Genomic DNA, 20,961 nt, shown 5'->3' on the forward strand with positions numbered 1-20,961 from the left:
ATGTACAACCAACAATCAATACGAAACTAACGATTTTAAATTGGCTCACCACTTTAGTAGCCTATTGGTCCCAAGCAAACGATTAACGTACCCTATTCTAGTTGAAATTCTATCACTACACTATGTTTGTTTTGATTCGCTATGAAAGTTTGACAGATAACATCAGGGGTGTGTGGATTCATGCAGAACATGCAGGGGTGAGTGAAATAGCTTGGGACTGCTTGGGACCGTTGTTCTGGTACTGAGTGAGCCAAAAATAATAATGATTTTCTTCGGGACCCAGTAGTCTTAGAGTTACCTCTATGGGACAACTTTTGACGGGGAAGCTGCTTAAAATCGAGTTTGACGTATGTTTCGTCATTGATCAAAGTGCAGCGCTTGTGTTTCGTCAAAACACGGTCGTAGAAGAGCCTTGCACGCTTTTTGGCCACGGAATTCTGCTTCATGAGCCGGTTCGGATGTTTACTGGCTTTGCACGACTTGTATCCTTTCCTGGCAAGGATGCTCCGCACCGTTTGAAAGTTGGCGTTGTACGTTCTGGATACATCTTGGATCGAAAAACCGGGGTTGACTTTAACGCACCTCAACACCTTGCTGCGCAGCTGATGATCCCTGGTTCCAGTTTTTTCGTAGGTTCACTGATTCCTTTCCACAGTCAGGGTTTCCTTGTAGGTTTTGAGCACTCGACAAACTGTTGTTTTCGGCATCTTCAGCACTTTTGCTAGCTTGGGTCTGGATTTTCCGGATTTTCGAGTTCCATTTGACGTTATTTATGAACACGATCGACTACTTTGATCAAACTTACACCAGTTGTTCTCTATAGAACTGTAAACAAACCACTGTCAAAGATTTTTGATTCCCAACACTAGAGTCATAGAGGTAACGCTAGAGGCGTGCTAGCGGCGAGCGAGGGGCGTACCAATTTACTTTTAGTCAGTCTTTATAAAGGCAGAAACAGTGTTAAGGCAGACTTAGAAAGTGGTGCTGCTGACCAGCAACATCAAGCACCATAAACTACGTAGACACATTTTGAGTAAAATTTGTGTTATGATTGACGATCAAATCTTCGGAAAGAATCGACGCTGCTGGTAGTCACTTTCCTCCTGACACTTAGCGCACAAACTATAGATAATACCTAAAATAGCCAAAATTATAAATTGAATGGTGAGTATACAACCAGGTGGAATCGAAACCAAATAAAAAGGAACGGGCAAATTGGTTTCTAAAATGATGTCAACACTCCTTTTCCGATCTGAACTTATGTTCCCTAAAATTGAGAGTGGCTCATATCACCTTATACAGACGAACGTACAACCATCAAATACAAATGACAAGAAATATACACTTCTTCTCCTCTTCTGACTAACTTTGAATTTACTAGTTACCAATAGATTCTCTGATCAACTAATTACCAAATTGATCCAATCATTTACTAACAGCTGCCGTTTGATGTTTTTCTTCTCCATTCTATTTTCAAACCCACCATCCACTAACAACTACTAACAACAACAACAACAACAACGTCATCTTCCATCGCTGGAACAACTGACACAGAGTTGAAAAACTCCATAGAAACGCAGGTGAACGAGATCAAAACGCAAATCGAGGGAAAATGCTCCTTACAGTGATTATCCATCATCCGTATTCAGCAGTATATTCAATAATATTAAATCTAATTTAATGAAATAAAAAGGAATACAAGAAATAAGCAGAATGCAAATATTATAGAAGAAAAAAAAAACAAAATAGTAATTATTTAAAACAAGTGAAAAAAAAATCACATGAAAAACAAGTAATTAAAAGAAAAAAAAAGTATTTAAATGTAAAGTTTTAAATTGAAAATTCAAATGAAAAAAAAAACAAAAACGAACAAAGGAAAAAAGAAAAACCATATAACGTATAAGCAGCATTAATCACCACCCGTCACCACCACATTGAAACAACCGATGACACACGCAACCGAAAACGACAGGCAATCCAGATGAGAAACATACCACCACTAGCACCGTTTGAAGCGCAACATACAAATGCAATATGAGTACGAACACAAGAACAACAGCAACAACAGAAAATAGCGACGACGACACAAGCAGCACCATCACAACAGCAAACACATCACCAGCATTCCTTGAGTCACAACATTAAACAACAACAACAAAAAAAAACATAATAAGAAGCTCATGACAGTTCATTATACAAAAAAAAACAAAAACAAGCGATAAATAATAGAGAACAGATGAAAAACTACGTTGTTAAATAGGGACACCCAGGTGAATCAACTGATTAAGAAAAAAAAAGTGAAAAAATGTGATTATTCAAAAAAAAAGTTAAAACAAAGAGGAGAAGCATTTACCTTTTCGATTTACCGTTTCGTTGATGTAAAGCAGTTAGACTTAAAGAGGAACTACGCAGAAAACGAAGAAAAGGAAAAGAAGAATAGAGATTTGCTTCAGTTTTGAATAGAAAACAGCAAAAATCCAGGAACGAAGATCGAAAATCGGCAAGCGACAAGCATTTGTGATAACGCATGATTGTTTGTAGTTCAAGAGGATAGGAAACGAGGATGAGGATGAAAACAAGGCAGAAAACACGAATTTTGTTCCCCCGGTGTTTTAGTTTTCGGTTTGCAAACAAGTTTTGACATACGTGTATTAGCCAGTGAAAAACAGAAGCATTTTAGAGGTAAAATCCGAACAAAATTCTAAGAGTTAGTACGAGTCTTACATATTTAGCTTGAAATTTGTTGACAGTTTGGCAGGTGTTGTATTAAACGAAAGTATTCGCCTCTGGTTGAAAAATATGCAAAAAGTATACCCGAAACAAAAGTTAGGTAACATTACTCTATTGAAACACAAGCAGACACAGAGCCGGGTATTGCAAACATGCATTCTTGCAGTTTAGAAGGAAAACGATCACATTGGCTGTTGTTTACCAGTGAATTGCCGTTACTAGTTGTTTTTCTTTGGAAAATTCGCTTGATGAAATCGTTATTTTGGTAAGATTAAGGGACAACAATAGAAGAAGCATTCGTTCATCCAGATTCCCACATCCTCCCCCACCCGGAGAAGAAAAGGAACGCGTGATCGACCGTAGAATTGATGTGTTTCAATGAACAATTTTTTCCAAGTGCACTTCGAGACGTGTCAAAGTGTCTTTGTAAAATCACTAACCTAAAAGTGCACCCCAACACAGGCATCGTAATATCCCGACTCTTCGGGTAAACAACGCTCCATCTTGCTCTTTCTCTGTCGCCTTTCTATTTCGTGTCATATAGCCTAACCTTTCTGTATACAAGTTCTGCCTCTTTTCGATTCAAAATTATCTTCCACTCGATTAAGGTTGAACATCAGTTAAAATCGGATCGAATCGCACGATTGGCAGCCTTGTACTCGGCTGTCAGATTTGACGTTTAGCAGAGCTGCCAAGCGATGCAGTGAAGCAAAACTCTCCTGACGTTGTTTGATCACTGATTTCGGTTTGTGTTCTTTTACCGAACATTACGCTTACAAATATGTGCAATGAAAACAAGTCTTTGGTGTTCATTCTATGTCTCAAATTGCATGGAAACTACTTTTGTCGGCAACTTCTACGCGTCTTCTCATCGAAAAAAAAAACAATCTTCATTCGCGTTCTCTTATTGCACCCGCCGTATTCTGTTCAATGTTTATGTCGCGCTCATTCATGTCGTGTCGCTAGTAGTAAATGTATTGAAAACAACAAAAGCAAAACCGAATACGATAATCTACTGACAGCAGCAAAACTCAAACGGTTTTATCTGTTGATCTGTTGACATAAAGAAACGATTGAAAAACACAACAACAACATCAACAGCAACACATTACAGCTAGTAAACAAAAACAGCAGTATGTTTATCTCTCTATCCTATCGTTAGAAATCATTGATTAGCAGAAAACAAAAGCAAATATTGAATGAAATTAGCGAAAAAAAAAACTCATAATCTCTTAACACTAAACTTCAAAACACTCAAATTCTCTTCCTTACTATTGAAAACAAACAAATCTTCTTCCTGAAGCTATCGGTTTACCAGACCAACTCTCATTGACACACACACACACATAGCAAGGCAATACTTTCTGTTACTGTACTTCAACTGAAAATCATTATCCCACAGCCCATGCAGGTTTCCAAAGATGACATATATCCTATGGCAGCGGAGCGAATAGCTCGCCACCCTACACACTTTCCTCTACACACGCAAAAAAAAACTCAACTTCAAATTCACAGTGTACCAAGCCACAGAACTTGTGCAATGTAATCCCCAAACAAGGAAGAAAAACCGAACGAATAATCCTTTGTCAGGAATGAAAAAAATGAAACCAAAACAACGTTTGTTTATAATTGTTGAAGAGAATTAAATGAAAAAGTTACACATTAAAAAATAAAACACAAAAAACTGTTAAAAAAAAACTCTGTTTTATTTGTTTCCAACGCTCTCATCGCCCGGTCATCATCGGCACATGACACATTTCCATAACCCTCACTCAATAACGACATATACTTTCCTCACATCAGCCTCCAAGCAATAGAGTACTTCGTAGAATGTGCCGCTGACAGTTCGTGCCGGCACATTGTCACCACCACAAACTCACCATCACTGCGGTGCGCGCATTCGTGCACGTCAAATCAATACTCACCACCACCACCACCACCATAGCTCGAGTGAAGAAATGAAAGACAAAAACATTCAAATACAATATGTGTGTCAATTATTATTATCGTAAAAGGAAAGAAACGAACAAATATATACATATATATTTAAAAACAATATAAACAAACTTCAAGTAGAGCAGCGCATTATCTGGAGATGCGAGAATGGCGAGAGAACGGAATTTTAGCGCACTTGAGACGCGATTGGTCTGCCATCAATTTAGGGACATATTTTACCACAGATGCGTACATACATACAAATGCAGACAAACGTCGTGGGGGCGATCTGCGTAGCCATCAGCCAGGACATGTGTCAAAATTATCACCGGTCTAAACTTTTAGGCGCCATCTAGTGGAACAAAATTAAAGCAATGCGTCGGTGCGACAGTTTAGCAAAATATCATATTAAATTGAACATTACCAGTTATGCAGTTGAACAGTGAAAACAATTTACAGTAGCGTATATCAATTTAGCATAAAGAAAAACGATGAAAAATTTATTCAAAAACCAAAAAAAAAAACGGAAACAAAGCTCGTAGCCAGAGAAAAGATCTATAACAGCACTTATATGGAAAAATATTTAAAAAACGTTAATCTTATTTATCGAGTTGCAGCCTCCAGATTTCTAAGTTACTAGGGACAAATTTCTTTCAAACCATGTTCGTTAATCTACCTTATCATCGCGTCTCATGACTAAACACTAAACTATTCATTCTAACGGATTCTATACAGTAAATATCACTTGAAATCTATCTAACCTTAGAATAACAAACCTAGAGAGCAAACCAATCTTAGCAACAAAAAAAACACATACTTACATTTGAAATGAATCCACTAATCCAAGTAAAATTCCCTTCTCTTTTATGTCGTTCCCTCTATAGAGAAAAACAATTGAACACTTGTAAAACAAAATCATAACACATACCAAAACTAACAACAACAACAACAACAACAACAACAGAAACGTAGCAAAAAGCAATGATGCCTGGATCGGGTTTGAGTTTTCCCGCTATAGAGTTAGAGTTATCCCTTACGGAAGCAGAAAGCTGAACAAAAAAAACAAACAAAAAAACGAACAAATAGTTGACGCTACAATGGAAGCGCAGTTAAAAACAAGAATGCAATATGAAAAGAAAAACACAGGAGTAATTAAACAAACGAAAGAAAAAAAAAACAATGCTATATCTATCAGTATAAAATGCAGTCAAAGCAAAGAAAACCAGAAACCCAAGAATTCCAGAAATGCAAATAAACCAAAAAGCGTCTTTGATGTTGTTTTCTGTGTTTTCTTTAACTGTCCTTCTAGACGTTTGCGCTAATTTTCTCTCTGTTTGTGTGTGTGTGAATGTCTGTTTGTTTGTTTGTTTGTGTGCCGATGTGGGTGTATATGTGTGGTATTATCTAATACAAAAGAACATTGGTTTTCAATTAGTTTGGTGTTACTTTCTTGCTGTCGTTTTCGCTATAAATATGTATGTGTGTCGATGTTAATCTGTGTTCTATTGGACACCTATGACTCTGTTTAAGGGGAAGTTTTTTTTTACGATTTGATTCTTCTAAAAACATTGGAAAATTATATCAAAAGTCTTAAAAAATATCAGTATTTTCCCCTAATTCTACAACAAAATTTATGTTGTCTATGTCAACATGGCAAAGAATTGGACTTTAATATCATATCTATCTTAGTTCTGGCAAAATAGATCACAACGGGATCATAGGTCTACAATAAGGGCAGCTTCTCTGTCTAATCTTTCTCCCTGTAAAGAACGGTGATATCGCTTTCGATGTTTGAATTTACATTTAACCTTATATGAAGCTGATTTCCTTAAATACGATGGTAAGTAGACAAGACTGTTTTCGAGAATAGAATGTCATACTGACACACTTGTCATTATTTTTTTTTTTTGCAAAATTTATTTATTTGTTTGTATATTTAAAAGTTCAACTGACAATTATTGTCTAAATGAAAAAAAAAAACCTAACGTTCAATGGTACGGAAAAGGTCAAGTAACCGATGACCAAACACGTCAGCTGATACATTGAAGTCGAACATATAAAAGAAGTTATTGAATTGCCGGCTGATTGCTCGAATTGGTATGTGTTGTGACGTATAATTTCGGCACCGTGGTTCCAAAAACAGAAAGTCGCGTTGAAGAAAAGACCTCTCAGGGGCATACATATTTAGTTGAGCCAGCAGTGTTGGACAGTCAATGTCACCCGTAAGCAGCTTTCCAGCGAACATAGCTTGAGCGACCGTCCGTCTCACCTCTTATGGTTCGATTCCCAGGAGACGGCAACGCTCCTCGTACGGTGGCAAGTTCGTTGGGTCACGCCAGTTGAGGAAACGAAGAGCATATCTCACAAGCTTGCTTTGAGCGGATTCAATTCTAGTGATCCAGCTAGCATGGAAAGGGCACCAAACAATTAAACTTGACTCCAATAAGGATCGCACAAGCAAACAGTAAAGTGACCTAAGGCATAGCGACTCACGGAACTCGTCGGCAATTTTGAAAACAATGCCCAATTGTCGATTAGCTCTGGAGATGATGTCATTGTAGTGGATTCTGAAAGTGAGTCTGCAGTCCAAGGTAACGCCTAGATCCTTAATGTGCTCTACACGAGCAAGACAGCGTCCGTAGAGAGCATAGTCAAACATGATTGGCTTGATTTTTCGGGGATAGAAAATAATGTTACATTCTTCAAACTGTTTGAGCACCAGTCAGCAAAAATATTTAACATATTCTGGAGATCCCAACAGTCCGATAAACTTTTAATAATTTGTAGATTTTCGTATCGTCTGCATAGAAAACACAGAATCCTGATAGTATCAGCACAGACAAACAGACGTAACTCTTTGAAAAAGTTTTTCTTGAAGACATACACACTTAGATTATTTTACCGAAATCTGTGAAATTTTACCGAAATCTCAACAGCTGAACGTTCGGTAAACAGTTCGGTGATTTTTCACAGATTTTCTGTAATTTTTCAACGAATATCTGTGAAAACTTACAGGAAATCTGTAAAAAATCACCGAACTTTTTACCGAACGTTCAGCTGTTGAGATTTCGGTAAAATTTCACAGATTTCGGTAAAATAATCTTAGTGTGTAGTATCTCAAAACATAGGACCCCAGTAGCGACATCTTTCAGGCTTCTCGCGGAAAACAAGCTTGCTCGATAACTCGCAAACAATATTGCATAAAAGTTCTATAGAATGTATAGAAACGTCAAAGTGATCCGATACCAGCTCTGCGGCGAGTAGTTCGCGGAACTGATAATATTCAAATCAACCGTTAAATGCGTGAACGAAGATACACAATGAAGAGTTACGTTTGTTTGTCTGTGGTATCAGAAAGGCGGCGTCGTTTAAAATGATCGAAAACAGTAGCGGTCCTAGGTTACTGCCTTGCGGAACTCCCGAGTTGTTTAAAAAAAACATCCGATTCTGACGCGCCAATCTTAACCCGTACATAGCGATTCACCAAGTAAGATCTGAACCAATCCAAATGTATGAGCCGACGAATAAAAACGAAATGAACATCAATACAGCGTCGAGTATTAGAGTATTTCCACCTTAAGCCTAGTATACAGATCGAAGCGAAACGAAATTTGAAGCACGCGAAAAATCATGAAATTTCGTTAGCGAAAAAGGTTGTAAAAAAATGTGTGTGGAACATTTTCCAGTTTCCTTTTTTCGCAGTTTACAGTTCATGTGAAACGAAATCGATCAGTTTACACCTCCGGCGAAGAAAATCTGACAGATACGCTCTTCCGAAACGTCAACTTTTCGCTTAGCTGCTGCTTTTTTCGCGAGCGCTGTATGCGCGAAAAAAATAAACGTAAGCGAAAAAGATGCGATCCACAACATTAGATTTCGCTGGATCGTATCTGTTTACAGTTCAAAGCGAAGTGAAAAATTTGCCAATTGACCACTTTGTCAAGCAGTTTTGGTGTGACTTTCTACGAGCAATTTCACAAAACTGGACCAACTAATTTCTATTTTTTTGTGAAACGCACAAATGTTGGCTACTTTTCTCGAAGTTCAGGAAGAAAAAAATCTCTAAATAATGTTTCATTTCAAAGTTCGAGTGGTAAAGGGTGATACGGTCAAAATTTGGTCAATATCAACTTGAGGTATTTCTTTCAATTTTGCATTTAAAAAACCTGAACACCCCTCATTTTGAAGGTGTGTGTGTGTAGAATGTTGCTCCTATTTTGATTTTGGAATTCACTCTTCAGTTGTCAAAATGCCGTCCAAGCAAGAAGAGCAACGTATCAAAATTTTGCTCGCGCATCGCGAAAATCCGAGCTACTCGCACGCAAAGTTGGCAAAATCGCTAAAAGTTGCCAAATCAACCGTTACAAATGTAATTAAAGTGTTTGGGGAACGTTTGTCGACAGCCAGGAAGTCTGGATCGGGGGGAAATCGAAAACCGGAAGCCGCTGAGACGACAAAGAGAGTTGCCGGTAGTTTCAAGCGAAACCCTAACCTCTCTCTCCGAAATGCCGCAAATAAGCTGGGTGTATCGTCTACAACCGTGCATCGAGCCAAAAAACGAGCCGGACTATCGACTTACAAGAAGGTAGTGACTCCAAATCGCGATGATAAACAAAATACGACGGCCAAAGCGCGATCCCGGAGGCTGTACACGACGATGCTGACGAAGTTTGACTGCGTGGTAATGGACGACGAAACCTACGTCAAAGCCGACTACAAGCAGCTTCCGGGACAGGAGTTTTATACGGCAAAAGGAAGGGGAAAGGTAGCAGATGTTTTCAAGCACATGAAACTGTCAAAGTTCGCAAAGAAATATCTGGTTTGGCAAGCCATCTGTACCTGTGGCTTGAAAAGCAGCATTTTCATAGCTTACGGGACTGTCAACCAAGAAATTTACGTGAAAGAGTGTTTGAATAAACGTCTGCTGCCTTTCCTGAAGAAACACGGTTGTTCCGTACTGTTTTGGCCGGATTTGGCATCTTGCCATTACGGTAAAAAGGCCATGGAGTGGTACGCCGCCAACAACGTGCAGGTGGTTCCCAAGGACAAGAACCCTCCCAACACGCCAGAGCTCCGCCCAATTGAGAAATACTGGGCTATTGTCAAGCGGAACCTAAAGAAGACCAAAAAAACTGCTAAGGGCGAGCAGCAGTTCAAGGCAAACTGGCTTTCTGCGGCGAAGAAGGTGGACAAGGTGGCTGTACAAAATCTGATGGCAGGGGTCAAGCGTAAGGCCCGGCAATTCGGATTTGGAAAAGCGGAAGCCTAACTGAATATTTTTCCTGAATTTTATACTAATTGAACTTGAAAAAGAAAATCAATTTGATTTTTTAAATAAACGATTTCACCGATTTACACGCGTTTTCCCTTGACCAAATTTTGACCGTATCACCCTTTAGTAAACGTCATTTTATCTGCTCGAATGAAGTAGTTTATTGCGTTTTTCACGCTGGTGAAAAATTTAGTATTTTGTATGAGATTTTCGCTTCGCTTCGATCTCTATACAGGCCTTTAGTAATCAAACCAATCAATAAAGTAAGCAACTTTGTTTGCAAACATTTCATACAAACAGTCATAACGTTTACAGCTCGCATACTTATTTTCAATATTTATTTATTTATCATCACCGCCTTCGACTAAGTCGCACAGACTGCACTACATAATACCAACCGGTGGAAACTAATGACTAATTGGCTCACTACTTGAGTCCCAAGTACATATATAAGCGCACCCATTCTAGTTGAAATTCTAGTACTACACTATGTTTGTTTTGATTAGCTATGGAAGTTTAAAATGAGGGGTTCGTGGATTTTCCTATGTTTTAAGGGATGCATCGAATAGCTTGGGACCGAAGAGAGTACAAGAGCTGAGCCAAAAAGTTGAGCACGTTTCTTAGGAACCTTCTGGTCTTAGAGGTAAATGATTGTACCAACAATCAATACGAAACTAACGATTTTAAATTGGCTCCCTGCTTGACTAGCCTATTGGTCCCAAGCAAATCGATTAACGTATCCCATTCTAGTCAAAATTCTAGTACTACACAATGTTTGTTTTGATTCGCTATGAAAGTTTGACAGATAAAATGAGGGGTTATTGGATTTGCCTATGTTTCGAGGGGTGATTCGACTAGCTTGGGACCGAAGATAGTACCAGAGGTGAGCCAAAAAGTTGAGCACGTTTCTTCGGGACCTTCTTGTCTTAGAGTTACCTCTATGATTGTACCACATGGCAACACTAAATGTACTAGAATGTTTTGGTTCAATCTATTTCACTCTACTCAAAACTGAAATGTATAAAAAAATGACAAAATGATACACTCTTTGCACACTGTCAAAGATCATTGCACACAAAACCAACTTTGTTCAAATCAAAAAATAGTAGCCCATCTGGTGGCTGATGACACAAGCTTCTAAGAAAGTTCTATTACAGCGAACCACATTATTTTAATTGATTTCTTCGCGCACACTTCGTTTGTGGTAATATGGTAATATGGTAATATGTCACTTCGTTTGTGGTAATATGGAAGATTTAAGGTACGTTTAGACTATCTGATTTGTTGGTTTGATTCGAGTGGACTGCTCGATAATTTTGTCGGATGCAATGTTCGAATGCGTTTAAACTTTTTTGACATTATGATTAGATTGACGTTTGATTTGTGCTATTACGACAAACGAAGTGACAGACGGAGCGGCTCGAAAACTTTGGTGACGCACCTGCTATTGCAATTTTTCAGTGTACCACATGGCAACACCACTACTACTGGATTGTACCACATGGCAACACTACTAATGGATTGTACCACATGACAACACTAAATGTACTAGAATGTTTTGGTTCTATCTCTTTCACTCTACTCTAAACTGAAATGCATAAAAAAATGACACAATGATACACTCTTTGCACACTGTCAAAGATCATATTGCACACAAAATCAACTATGTTCAAATCAAAACAAAAATACTAGTCCATCTGATGGCTGATGGCACAAGCTTCTAAGAAAATTCTACTACAGCGAACCACATTGTTTTAATTGATTTCTTCGCCAGTTAGTCGTCTATCACTTCGTTTGTGGTAATAGGTTTGTGGTTAATTTTCATTCGACTCATTCAGCAAAATAGCCGCAAGTGAAATGAAAATATTGATTTTTTTTCTTCTAAAATTTTATAGTTTGGATATGTGTTTCGATGACATCCAGCAGCAAGGTAAACCGATTTCACTATTTAATGTGTATAATTTGACTGATTTTTATTTTCCAGTGTGTTTGGCCGTCAACAAAATAGTGTTTATATCAAGAGCAAATTTTCATTACGTCGAATGTAACAAAGGTAAACAAAGTCGAGCTATCAGTGTCAATTGATTCTCCTGCTATTACACTATATACTGTCCGAATATAGGATCAAATCCCATTTTTAAATTTATTTACCAGTCAAATTGCTTTTTGACGTAATCACCCTCCGATCAAAATAGTTTTCGATGTTACTTAAGTCACCCAATTTCTATGGAGATGCCGTTTGACTTAAGTAACAGCGCTGAGAAACCCGTGAAAAGTGTACGTTCGTCGTTTCGCTTTCTCATTATTAAAGTGAATAAATCGATCTGTTTGTTGCTAAGATGATTTCGGTGGTCCTAAAATGATGAATGGGCTGCACGTAAGGAGACGTAATTGATAATTCTCCCGAATATCCTGGTAAATATACTTTGACTTAAGTAACAATAGGGGCCACCAAACGACGTATAATAACTTTTGACTCAAAAACCAGTATTTTTTAGCATGAAAGCTAGCGATTTGCATTTGTATGATTAAAACCCTGCTAAATATGTTGAACATTGCTATCACTATGAGATTATATGTGTTTACATGAAAATAGGAATAACTTTTCGGTCATCAAAACAAAACTTTATTTTTCTCGGATTGGTGCGGATGTTACTTACGACATAATGAAAATTTGCTCTTGATATAATACGAAGTATGTATTATTAGAGTGATGCAAAATTTGAAATTTTCGCTCCACAATACTTAAACGATTCCAAATCGGATCCTGACTAACCTCTCAAAATTTGAACCCATTTGGTGAGGAACTGAGATGGCACAAACCATTTAAAGTTTGTATGGGAATTACTATGGTAAAACCAAGATTTTTGTTCATGTCTATCTAATAATTCACCATATCGGTATGCTTCAAAAACTTTCAACTGTACTTGTAGAAAATTTTCCCAGCTACAACTTTGCTCAAGACCACTTTTTGATTAAATGCAAGGATCGAACATTGGTGTTTCTGGGGTGTTGAATAGGACACAAAAATCATGGCTACTATGTCACACTGCAAAATACAGTGTTGCCTACAGAGCAGCTGCTTGATCATGTCATAAGTTTACCAATCTCTTAAATAATTAATAACTTTTTCCTGTCTCGTTTTACATAGAAACAATCTTGAGCAAAGTTGTAGCTGAGAAAATTTTCTATAAGAATGGCTATCGAACTGTTCCGCAGCTCAATATGGAAAAAGACTAGAAGGCAATGAACAAAAAGTTGAGATTTCCCATAGTAATTTACATGTAAACTTCAAATGGCTTGTGCGAAGTCTGTTTCTAACCAAATGAGTTGTAACTTTGAGAGGCTAATCATGACCCGATTTGAAACCATTTAAGAACTGTGGAGCGAAAAAGTCAAATTTTGCATCAGTCTAATGTATTATACCTATAAGAATAAGTAGGCCAGACAGCAGGTCTGAGAGCCTATTAAGAATTTTTTAGAGCTTCAGAGAGATTTGGAGATCGACTGAGAAATTTGTTGAGCTTCAGGGTAGTTCGTAGATCTTGAGAACAGAACTACAAAACTTCTGAAAATTTTACAGAAATTTAAAGAAATCTGCAGAATTTCAGAAAAAAAAACACAAGAGACATCGTAGATCTTCAGAAAAAAAAATTCAAAACTTCAAGCAAGCTTAAATATTTTTAGATCAATGTGTAAAACGATAAGGGAAATTTTGGTAAATATTCAGGGAACTTCGCAGACCTTCAGAAAAGTCCAAGAATCTACAGTGAAATGTAAAGAATTTCACAGAAGTTTGGAGATCTACTGAAAAGTTATTGCACGTCAGAAAAGTTCCTAGATTTTCAGATCTAAGCTACAGAACTTTGGAAAAATCACCAGAATGGTCATAGATCTTCAAATAAATTTTTAACCTTCAAATTTTAATGGATCTTCACTGAAATTTGCAAAACTTCAGGGAAGTTCGGCTTAAGAAAATATTTATACGATTTCAGGGGAATTTGTAGATCTTGAGAGAAACATTTAAAACTTCAAGGAAGCTCAACTATTTTCAGATAAATTTTGAGAACTTTAGGTAATTTATAAGATCTTCAGGGAAATTTTCAGATGTTCAGGATAGCCCGAGAGCCTACAGAGGAATTTACAAAACATCAACAAAAAGTTTGCAGATCTACTGAGAAATGTATTGAGCCTCATGGTAATTCGTAGATCTTGAGAATAAAACTACGGAACATCAGGCAACTTTACAGAACTTTAAAGGTATTTGCAGAACTGCAGAAGAGTAGATATTTAGAGAAATCTGTAGAACTGCTAGGAATTTTGCAGATCTTCTGGGACATTCAGTGATTCAGTGTTTCAGAAAAGTACTTCAATTCCAAAAACAAATCTCAGCGAAGTACGAAAGTCCAAGATTTTGAAGATCTCCATGGAAGTTGGAAATAGATAGATCTGAAAAAAAGTCCGTGGGCCTTAAGAGAAGTCTGTAGAACCTTAGGAAGTTCGTACATTCTTAGAAAAAAAATGCAAAACTTCAGCAGCACTCACAGATCTTCTGGAATGTTCACCGTTCTTTAAAAGTATGTACACAACTTCAGAGAAATTCAAATATTATCAGATAGTTTGTAGAGCTTTCAGGAATTTAAAAGAATTTCAGATGCATCTGCAGAACTTTATGGTAGTCCAAGAATCCACAAAGAAATGTACAGAACTTTAGAGAAGATCTACTGAAAAATCTGCAGAATTTTATTAAGGTTGAAAGTAACGAGCCAGATGGGCTACGTTCAAAAGCCCCTAACCCCTGGTCAAGCCACGGAGGTCGTCTGGGGTGGGCTTCATCCGCCTCTTTTATGGGTTAACTCACCTTTTAATTCTCAGGGTCGGCCACCGACCTCGGGAGAACTCAGAACCAACCGATCACTTACCTTACACATCAACAACTAACCACCGAACGGATTACAAACCCTCATCTGCCGCGTTACTTGTAAAGTAACCGATCCAATAACTCACGATTTAGCTCCTCGGAGCGTCACTTGCACCAAAGCGACCGAAATTCAATAACTTTTTGTGAGGAATTTGTATGATGACTTAATTGTTTCCTGGTCCCGACAAGAGTGATCGAGGCCTTGCCGATCCACTCCTATCCAAGCCATCCATGTCCTATTCCTTTTATCTTCCATCCCATCCTCTTCTTTTCACTCCCGGATCCAGTGCTGATGTGATGACTCCAATTCCCTCTTTGATCCGCATTACTCCAACAACGGTTTTTTATACCACTTCATCTCTGGTGGTGGCTCCATAGTAGAATTCATTTTGAATTCATTTTAACAATACTAGGTATCATATTTATGCTTTTATATTTATGTTTTACTCGCAGTTTTCAATTACTTACAAGAACCAGCTCAAAAGGAAAAGTTTTTATTTATATCAAAATTCAAGAATACTTAATAAACAAAACGTAACTATAAATTCGGACAGATGACGGTTTATTGCTCCGGATTCTGTGAATCGATAACAAGGTTCTTGAATGTTAAGTGAAATTTACAGAACTTCTGGGAAGTTCGCTGATCTTTATAGATATTTGCACAACTACAGAAAAATTAGTACCGTGCGGGACCGAAATCCGTACACCTAAGCACGAGAGAATCATTAACGGTCAATAGTTAATAATACTATCACATTATGCTCTGTATCACATCTTTTTCCTTTACATTTATCTTTATTTTTCCAATATTTGCAAACACCAGGTCTTAAAATTACCTTTAATTATTAGAAAAAAAGGATTTAAATTGCACATCTCTTGAATCAAAATCCGTACAGCGTTCTACGATTGAATCAAAATCCGTACAGTTTTGAATCGAAATCCGTACACTGTGTTGAGGATGAATCAAAATCCGTACAGTCATGAATCAAAATCCGTACATAAATGTAAATCGATCCAAATCAATGAAAAAAACATTTTGCTATCTTGAATAAAGTATTTTTTTGTAGTTGCTTGGCTAAGAGTCCAAAACAGCTATATTCGTTTAAATACACTAGTTTACAGCATATTTGAACTTTGCACGCTGATGGTCATTTCCCATGTAAAATCATGCGCTGAATCCAAAAATGTAGTCCAAAAAATCTCGTTCCTTTATTTAACGTCGGTCTCTGTTCCGCAATCTAGTGCCAATCACCGACGGACATCGATTGCCATCCATTGACGGCAGCTTCCACACCTGCGTAGGATATCGCACCCATTCAAACACACATGGGCCGGGACCAACGGCTTTACTTCCCTTCCGAAGGAAGACGTGACCAGAGATTTTTATGCCTCAGAAAAATCCCACCGACCTCGGCTGGGATTGAACCCAGACCCATTGGGGTGTTAGAAAGCAGTCACGCTTACCACTACACCACCGGCGCCGGCTAAGTCCAAAAAATCTCAGTGGGATAGTTTTGGAGATATAGGGGTAAGAGAGGCATAGTGAACAGGTGGGGCATAGTGAGCATCGCGCGTGCTCCAGCTTGGACTTCCGGCCGTTCAGAACAAATTTGTTGGCTGTAGGATCAATATCTTAATGATATTGATCCTACTACCAGTTGATTTGTTTCATTCAGTTGGAGATCCAGAGCCAAAGTGCGGGATGCTCACTATGCCCCGCCTGTTCACTATGCCCCTCCTTCCCCTAGCTAAAAAATGAATTCTCACTTTAAAAAAAACTAAAACACAAATATCTCTGGCTGCAATGAACTGATATTAATTATTTTAACGCCAAATTAAACGTGATAATATTTTATTTCGATCGTTATGAAATTATTTTTCCGTGAGAGTAATGGTAGAACCTTCACAAACATTTTAATTTACATTGCTTAAAAACTTAGCAGGAATTCAATTTTTCTTAGGAAAACTTAAAAAACAAACTATTAACTAACAACAATACCATCAATCTCACTGACAATTGATGTTCAATTGATCGAACGAAAAAATTTCTTACCTCTAATTTAGCGTTAAAATAATTGATATAATCTCATTACAACCGGAGATATTTGTATTATAGTAATCAAGCTTGTTTACAGTGAATTTTCATTTCTAGCTGTATCTCGAAAACTATCCTACTGACATTTTTTTCGACTACATTGTTGAATTCAGCGCACGATTTTACATAAGAATCATTCGTCAAAGGTTCAAGTTCATTTTTTTACTTTTACTTTTTAACTAATGGTATCAGCGTTAGATTAATTGATGCTCCAATCGATTCAAAGGAGAGGTAACTGATTTCTTTTTATTTAAGAAGGTGACTGTTCTGGGTTTTTATGCTATCTAATATCATGTTTAAGGATTCATTTCCTCCAAATTTTATTCTATACCAGTGCTTTGGGTTAAATATTCTTACTGGAGTTTTCCTCCGATCACAACTTGACATGTGATAACGTGCAAGATGCGCCATACTTTGGAACTTGGGGGTACTCTAGATCAACGCTACAAAACATTATTAACCGGGACTAAACTGGGCGGTGTAGCTTGGACAATGTTGTTGAATCAATAATAGCAAACTGAAGAGAAGACTGCCGAAACATCTTTAATACAACGATAATGAAAACGCTCCACCAACCCACTGGCATCAAGCGATAAATTAACCGGTTCTTAAGATGGTAGCCCTATAATGGCGGATAAGTAAAAAAAAAATACAACCATCTTAGAAACCAACAAAAAAAGACAATGAACTGACATCAAGGATTAGTTTCTTGTTTTGTGCATGAAAATTAAAATAGGTAAAATAACGACTATAACTTAATTTAATTTAATACGTCAAGAGAGTAATAATCATAAAAATGCAGATCTTTCATTGCTTCTTTTACACAGCTTTCTTCTGATTCTTCTCCATTGTTACCATTGCCTATTCAAGTTATAATGCTTTCTTGCTTCCAACCCTAATAAAAATAACCATAATTGAGAGCTTAACGACGTGTTCGGGGTATCATCCAAACCATTTGTGGGATAGTTCGTTCTTGGTATTTGTTTATTAGGGAACTTTCTTTCCTCTTCTTCCTTTTATTCCTCCTCTTCCTCTCTCGCTCAACCTTTTTCTTTTGTCGTTGCTCAATCCTTTGTTTCTTTGCGTTCTCTTCATCAATTTTCGCCCGCACTACTTTCATGTGTATTTCCGGTCATTCCTCGCTGGTAGCTACTGCTGGGAATGCTCCCTGGCCCATTTCTGTCTGCTCTCTGTAAGGGAGCATCTAACAATGACGTAGCATATTTTTGATCAATTTTTTACTCCTCCCTCCCCCCCCCCTCGTAGCGTATTTGAATATATTCAATACATGGCCGGTCACAAATTCTGAAACCCTCACCTCCCCCCTCAAATGCTACGTCATTTATGCATGGTCCCTAATTTGTATATGCGTGTTGGTGATATCCTGTAGGGGAGCTGCGTTGTTTTACTTTTCGGCTGATTCTTGACGCTCTTCTTTAAAAGATATTAATAATATAACATTTACAATACGAATACAATAAGAGAGTAGCGATTCAAGACGGCATCTCTTATGGTGGTGAATGGAACGGCAAAATCCCTGGATGTTTCTCGGTAAGATTTCTCCGCACGCATCATTTCCACAACCACTTCTCCAAATCCTCCGGCGTGTATTTAGTTTCCATGATCTGCTGAAAAACATTGGATAAAGTAAAATCGTCTTTGAGTGATGCAAAAGTGTACGGATTTAGAATCAGCTGTTATATATGGATCGAAATCCGTACAGTACTAATTTTGATAAATAAATACCATATGAACGATCCATTGCTTGGAATTGAGATATAAAACGATAAACACTAACCTTTCCGATCGACCTTCAGGAAACTACTTGCAAACATCACTGGAATACGCTTACCGTGCGGGACCGAAATCCGTACAGCACCGAAATCCGTACACCCTGTTGAATTTGTTTATTTATATGCATCATAACAATGTAAATATTATATATGAATACATATTCATGTTCATTCATGCATTAGCTTAATGTTTACGTCAACAATTAAGCAGAATGTCATGCAATTAAAATAAGAAAAATAAAAACCTTAACACGTGTCGGGCATTTCTGTCAATCGGTTGCGTTCTTAACGATTTTCTAAGAAAATCTCTCGGATTTACTTCAGTTTGTTAAGCGTATTTCAGTGATGTTTGCAAGTAGTTTCCTGAAGGTCGAGCGAAAAGGTTAGTGTTTATCGTTTTATATCTCAATTCTAAGCAATGGATCGTTCATATGGTATTTATTTATCAAAATTAGTACTGTACGGATTTCGATCCATATATAACAGCTGATTCTAAATCCGTACACTTGTGCATCACTAATGACGATTTTACTTTATCCAATGTTTTTCAGCAGATCATGGAAACTAAATACATGCCGGAGGATTTGGAGAAGACTATGGCAATGATGCGTGCGGAGAAATCTTACTAAGAAGTATCCAGGGATTTTGTCGTTCAATTCACCACCATAAGAGATGCCGTATTGAATCGCTACTCTCTTATTTTATTCGTATTGTAAAGGTTATATTATTAATATCTTTTAATGAAGAGCGTCAAGAACCAGCCAAAAAGTAAAACAACGCAGCTCCCCTACAGGATATCACCAACACGCATATACAAATTAGGGACCATGCATAAATGACGTAGCATTTGAGGGGGGAGGTGAGGGTTTCAGAATTTGTGACCGGCCATGTATTGGATATAGCCAAATACGCTACGAGGGGGGGGGGGAGGAGTATAAAATTGATCAAAAATATGATACGTCATTTTTGGATGCTCCCTTACAGAGAGCAGACAGAAATGGGACAGAGAGCATTCCCAGCAGTAGCTACCAGCGAGGAATGACCGGAAATAAACATGAAAGTAGTGCGGGCGAAAATTGATAAAGAGAACGCAAAGAAACAAAGGATTGAGGAACGACAAAAGAAAAAGGTTGAGCGAGAGAGGAAGAGGAGGAAGAAAAGGAAGAAGAGCAAAGAAAGTTCCCTAATAAACAAATACCATGAACGAACTTTATCCCGGATGGGTAAACTTTCCCACAAATGGTTTTGATGATACCCCGAACACGTCGTTAAGCTCTCTATTATGGTTATTTTTATTAGGGTTGGAAGCAAGAAAGCATTATAACTTGAAAAGGCAATGGTAACAATGGAGAAGAAGCAGAAGAAAGCTGTGGAAAAGAAGCAATGAAAGATCTGTATTTTTATGATTATTACTCTTTTGACGTATTAAATTAAATTAAGTTAAAGTCGTTATTTTACCAATTTTAATTTTCATGCACAAAACGAAAAACTAATTCTTGATGTCAGTTCATTGTCTTTTTTTGTTGGTTTTTAATATGGTTGTATTTTTCTTTTACTTATCCGCCATTATAGGGCTACCATCTTAGGAACCGGTTAATTTATCGCTTGATGCCAGTGGGTTGGTGGAGTTTCAAAGTATGGCGCATCTTGCACGTTATCACATGTAAATTTCAAAAACCTCGAAGTTGTGATCGGAGGAAAACTCCAGTAAGAATATTTAACCCAAAGCACTGGTATAGAATAAAATTTGGAAGAAATTAATCCTTAAACATGATATTAGTTAGCATAAAAATCCAGAACAGTTACCTTCTTAAATAAAAAGAATTCAGTTACCTCTCCTTTGAATCGATTGGAGCATCAATTAATCTAACGTTGATATCATTAGTTAAAAAAGTAAAAGTAAAATAAATGAACTTGAACCTTTGACGAATGATTCTTATGTAAAATCGTGCACTGAATTCAACAATGTAGTCGAAAAAAATGTCAGTAGGATAGTTTTTGAGATACAGCTAAAAATGAAAATTCACTTTAAACAAGTTTGATTACTATAATACAAATATCTCCGGTTGTAATGAGATTATATCAATTATTTTAACGCTAAATTAGAGGTAAGACATTTTTTCGTTCGATCAATTGAACATCAATTGTCAGTGAGATTGATGGTATTGTTGTTAGTTAATAGTTTGTTTTTTTAAGTTTTCCTAAGAAAAATTTA

The 20,961-nt window shown here is 37.3% G+C and overlaps 1 protein-coding gene across 10 annotated transcripts in view; it reads left to right on the forward strand.

Annotated features, from left to right (window-relative positions):
* Nucleotides 1-2,649, forward strand: part of cpx (complexin) — a 1,092,625-nt gene extending 1,089,976 nt beyond the window's left edge. For all 10 annotated transcript variants that reach the window (XM_065227124.1, XM_065227129.1, XM_065227123.1 and 7 more), the window contains one exon: nucleotides 1,555-2,649. In XM_065227124.1, the coding sequence (XP_065083196.1) occupies nucleotides 1,555-1,628 (74 nt within the window). In that variant the 3' untranslated portion in view covers nucleotides 1,629-2,649. The remainder of the gene's footprint in view (nucleotides 1-1,554) is intronic.
* Nucleotides 2,650-20,961: the final 18,312 nt, after the last annotated feature.

Source organism: Ochlerotatus camptorhynchus, unplaced genomic scaffold (genome assembly GCF_037179485.1).
Source record: "Ochlerotatus camptorhynchus isolate MF236.1 unplaced genomic scaffold, CSIRO-AGI_Acam_v1.1 ptg000266l, whole genome shotgun sequence".
Classification (NCBI taxonomy): domain Eukaryota; kingdom Metazoa; phylum Arthropoda; class Insecta; order Diptera; family Culicidae; genus Ochlerotatus; species Ochlerotatus camptorhynchus.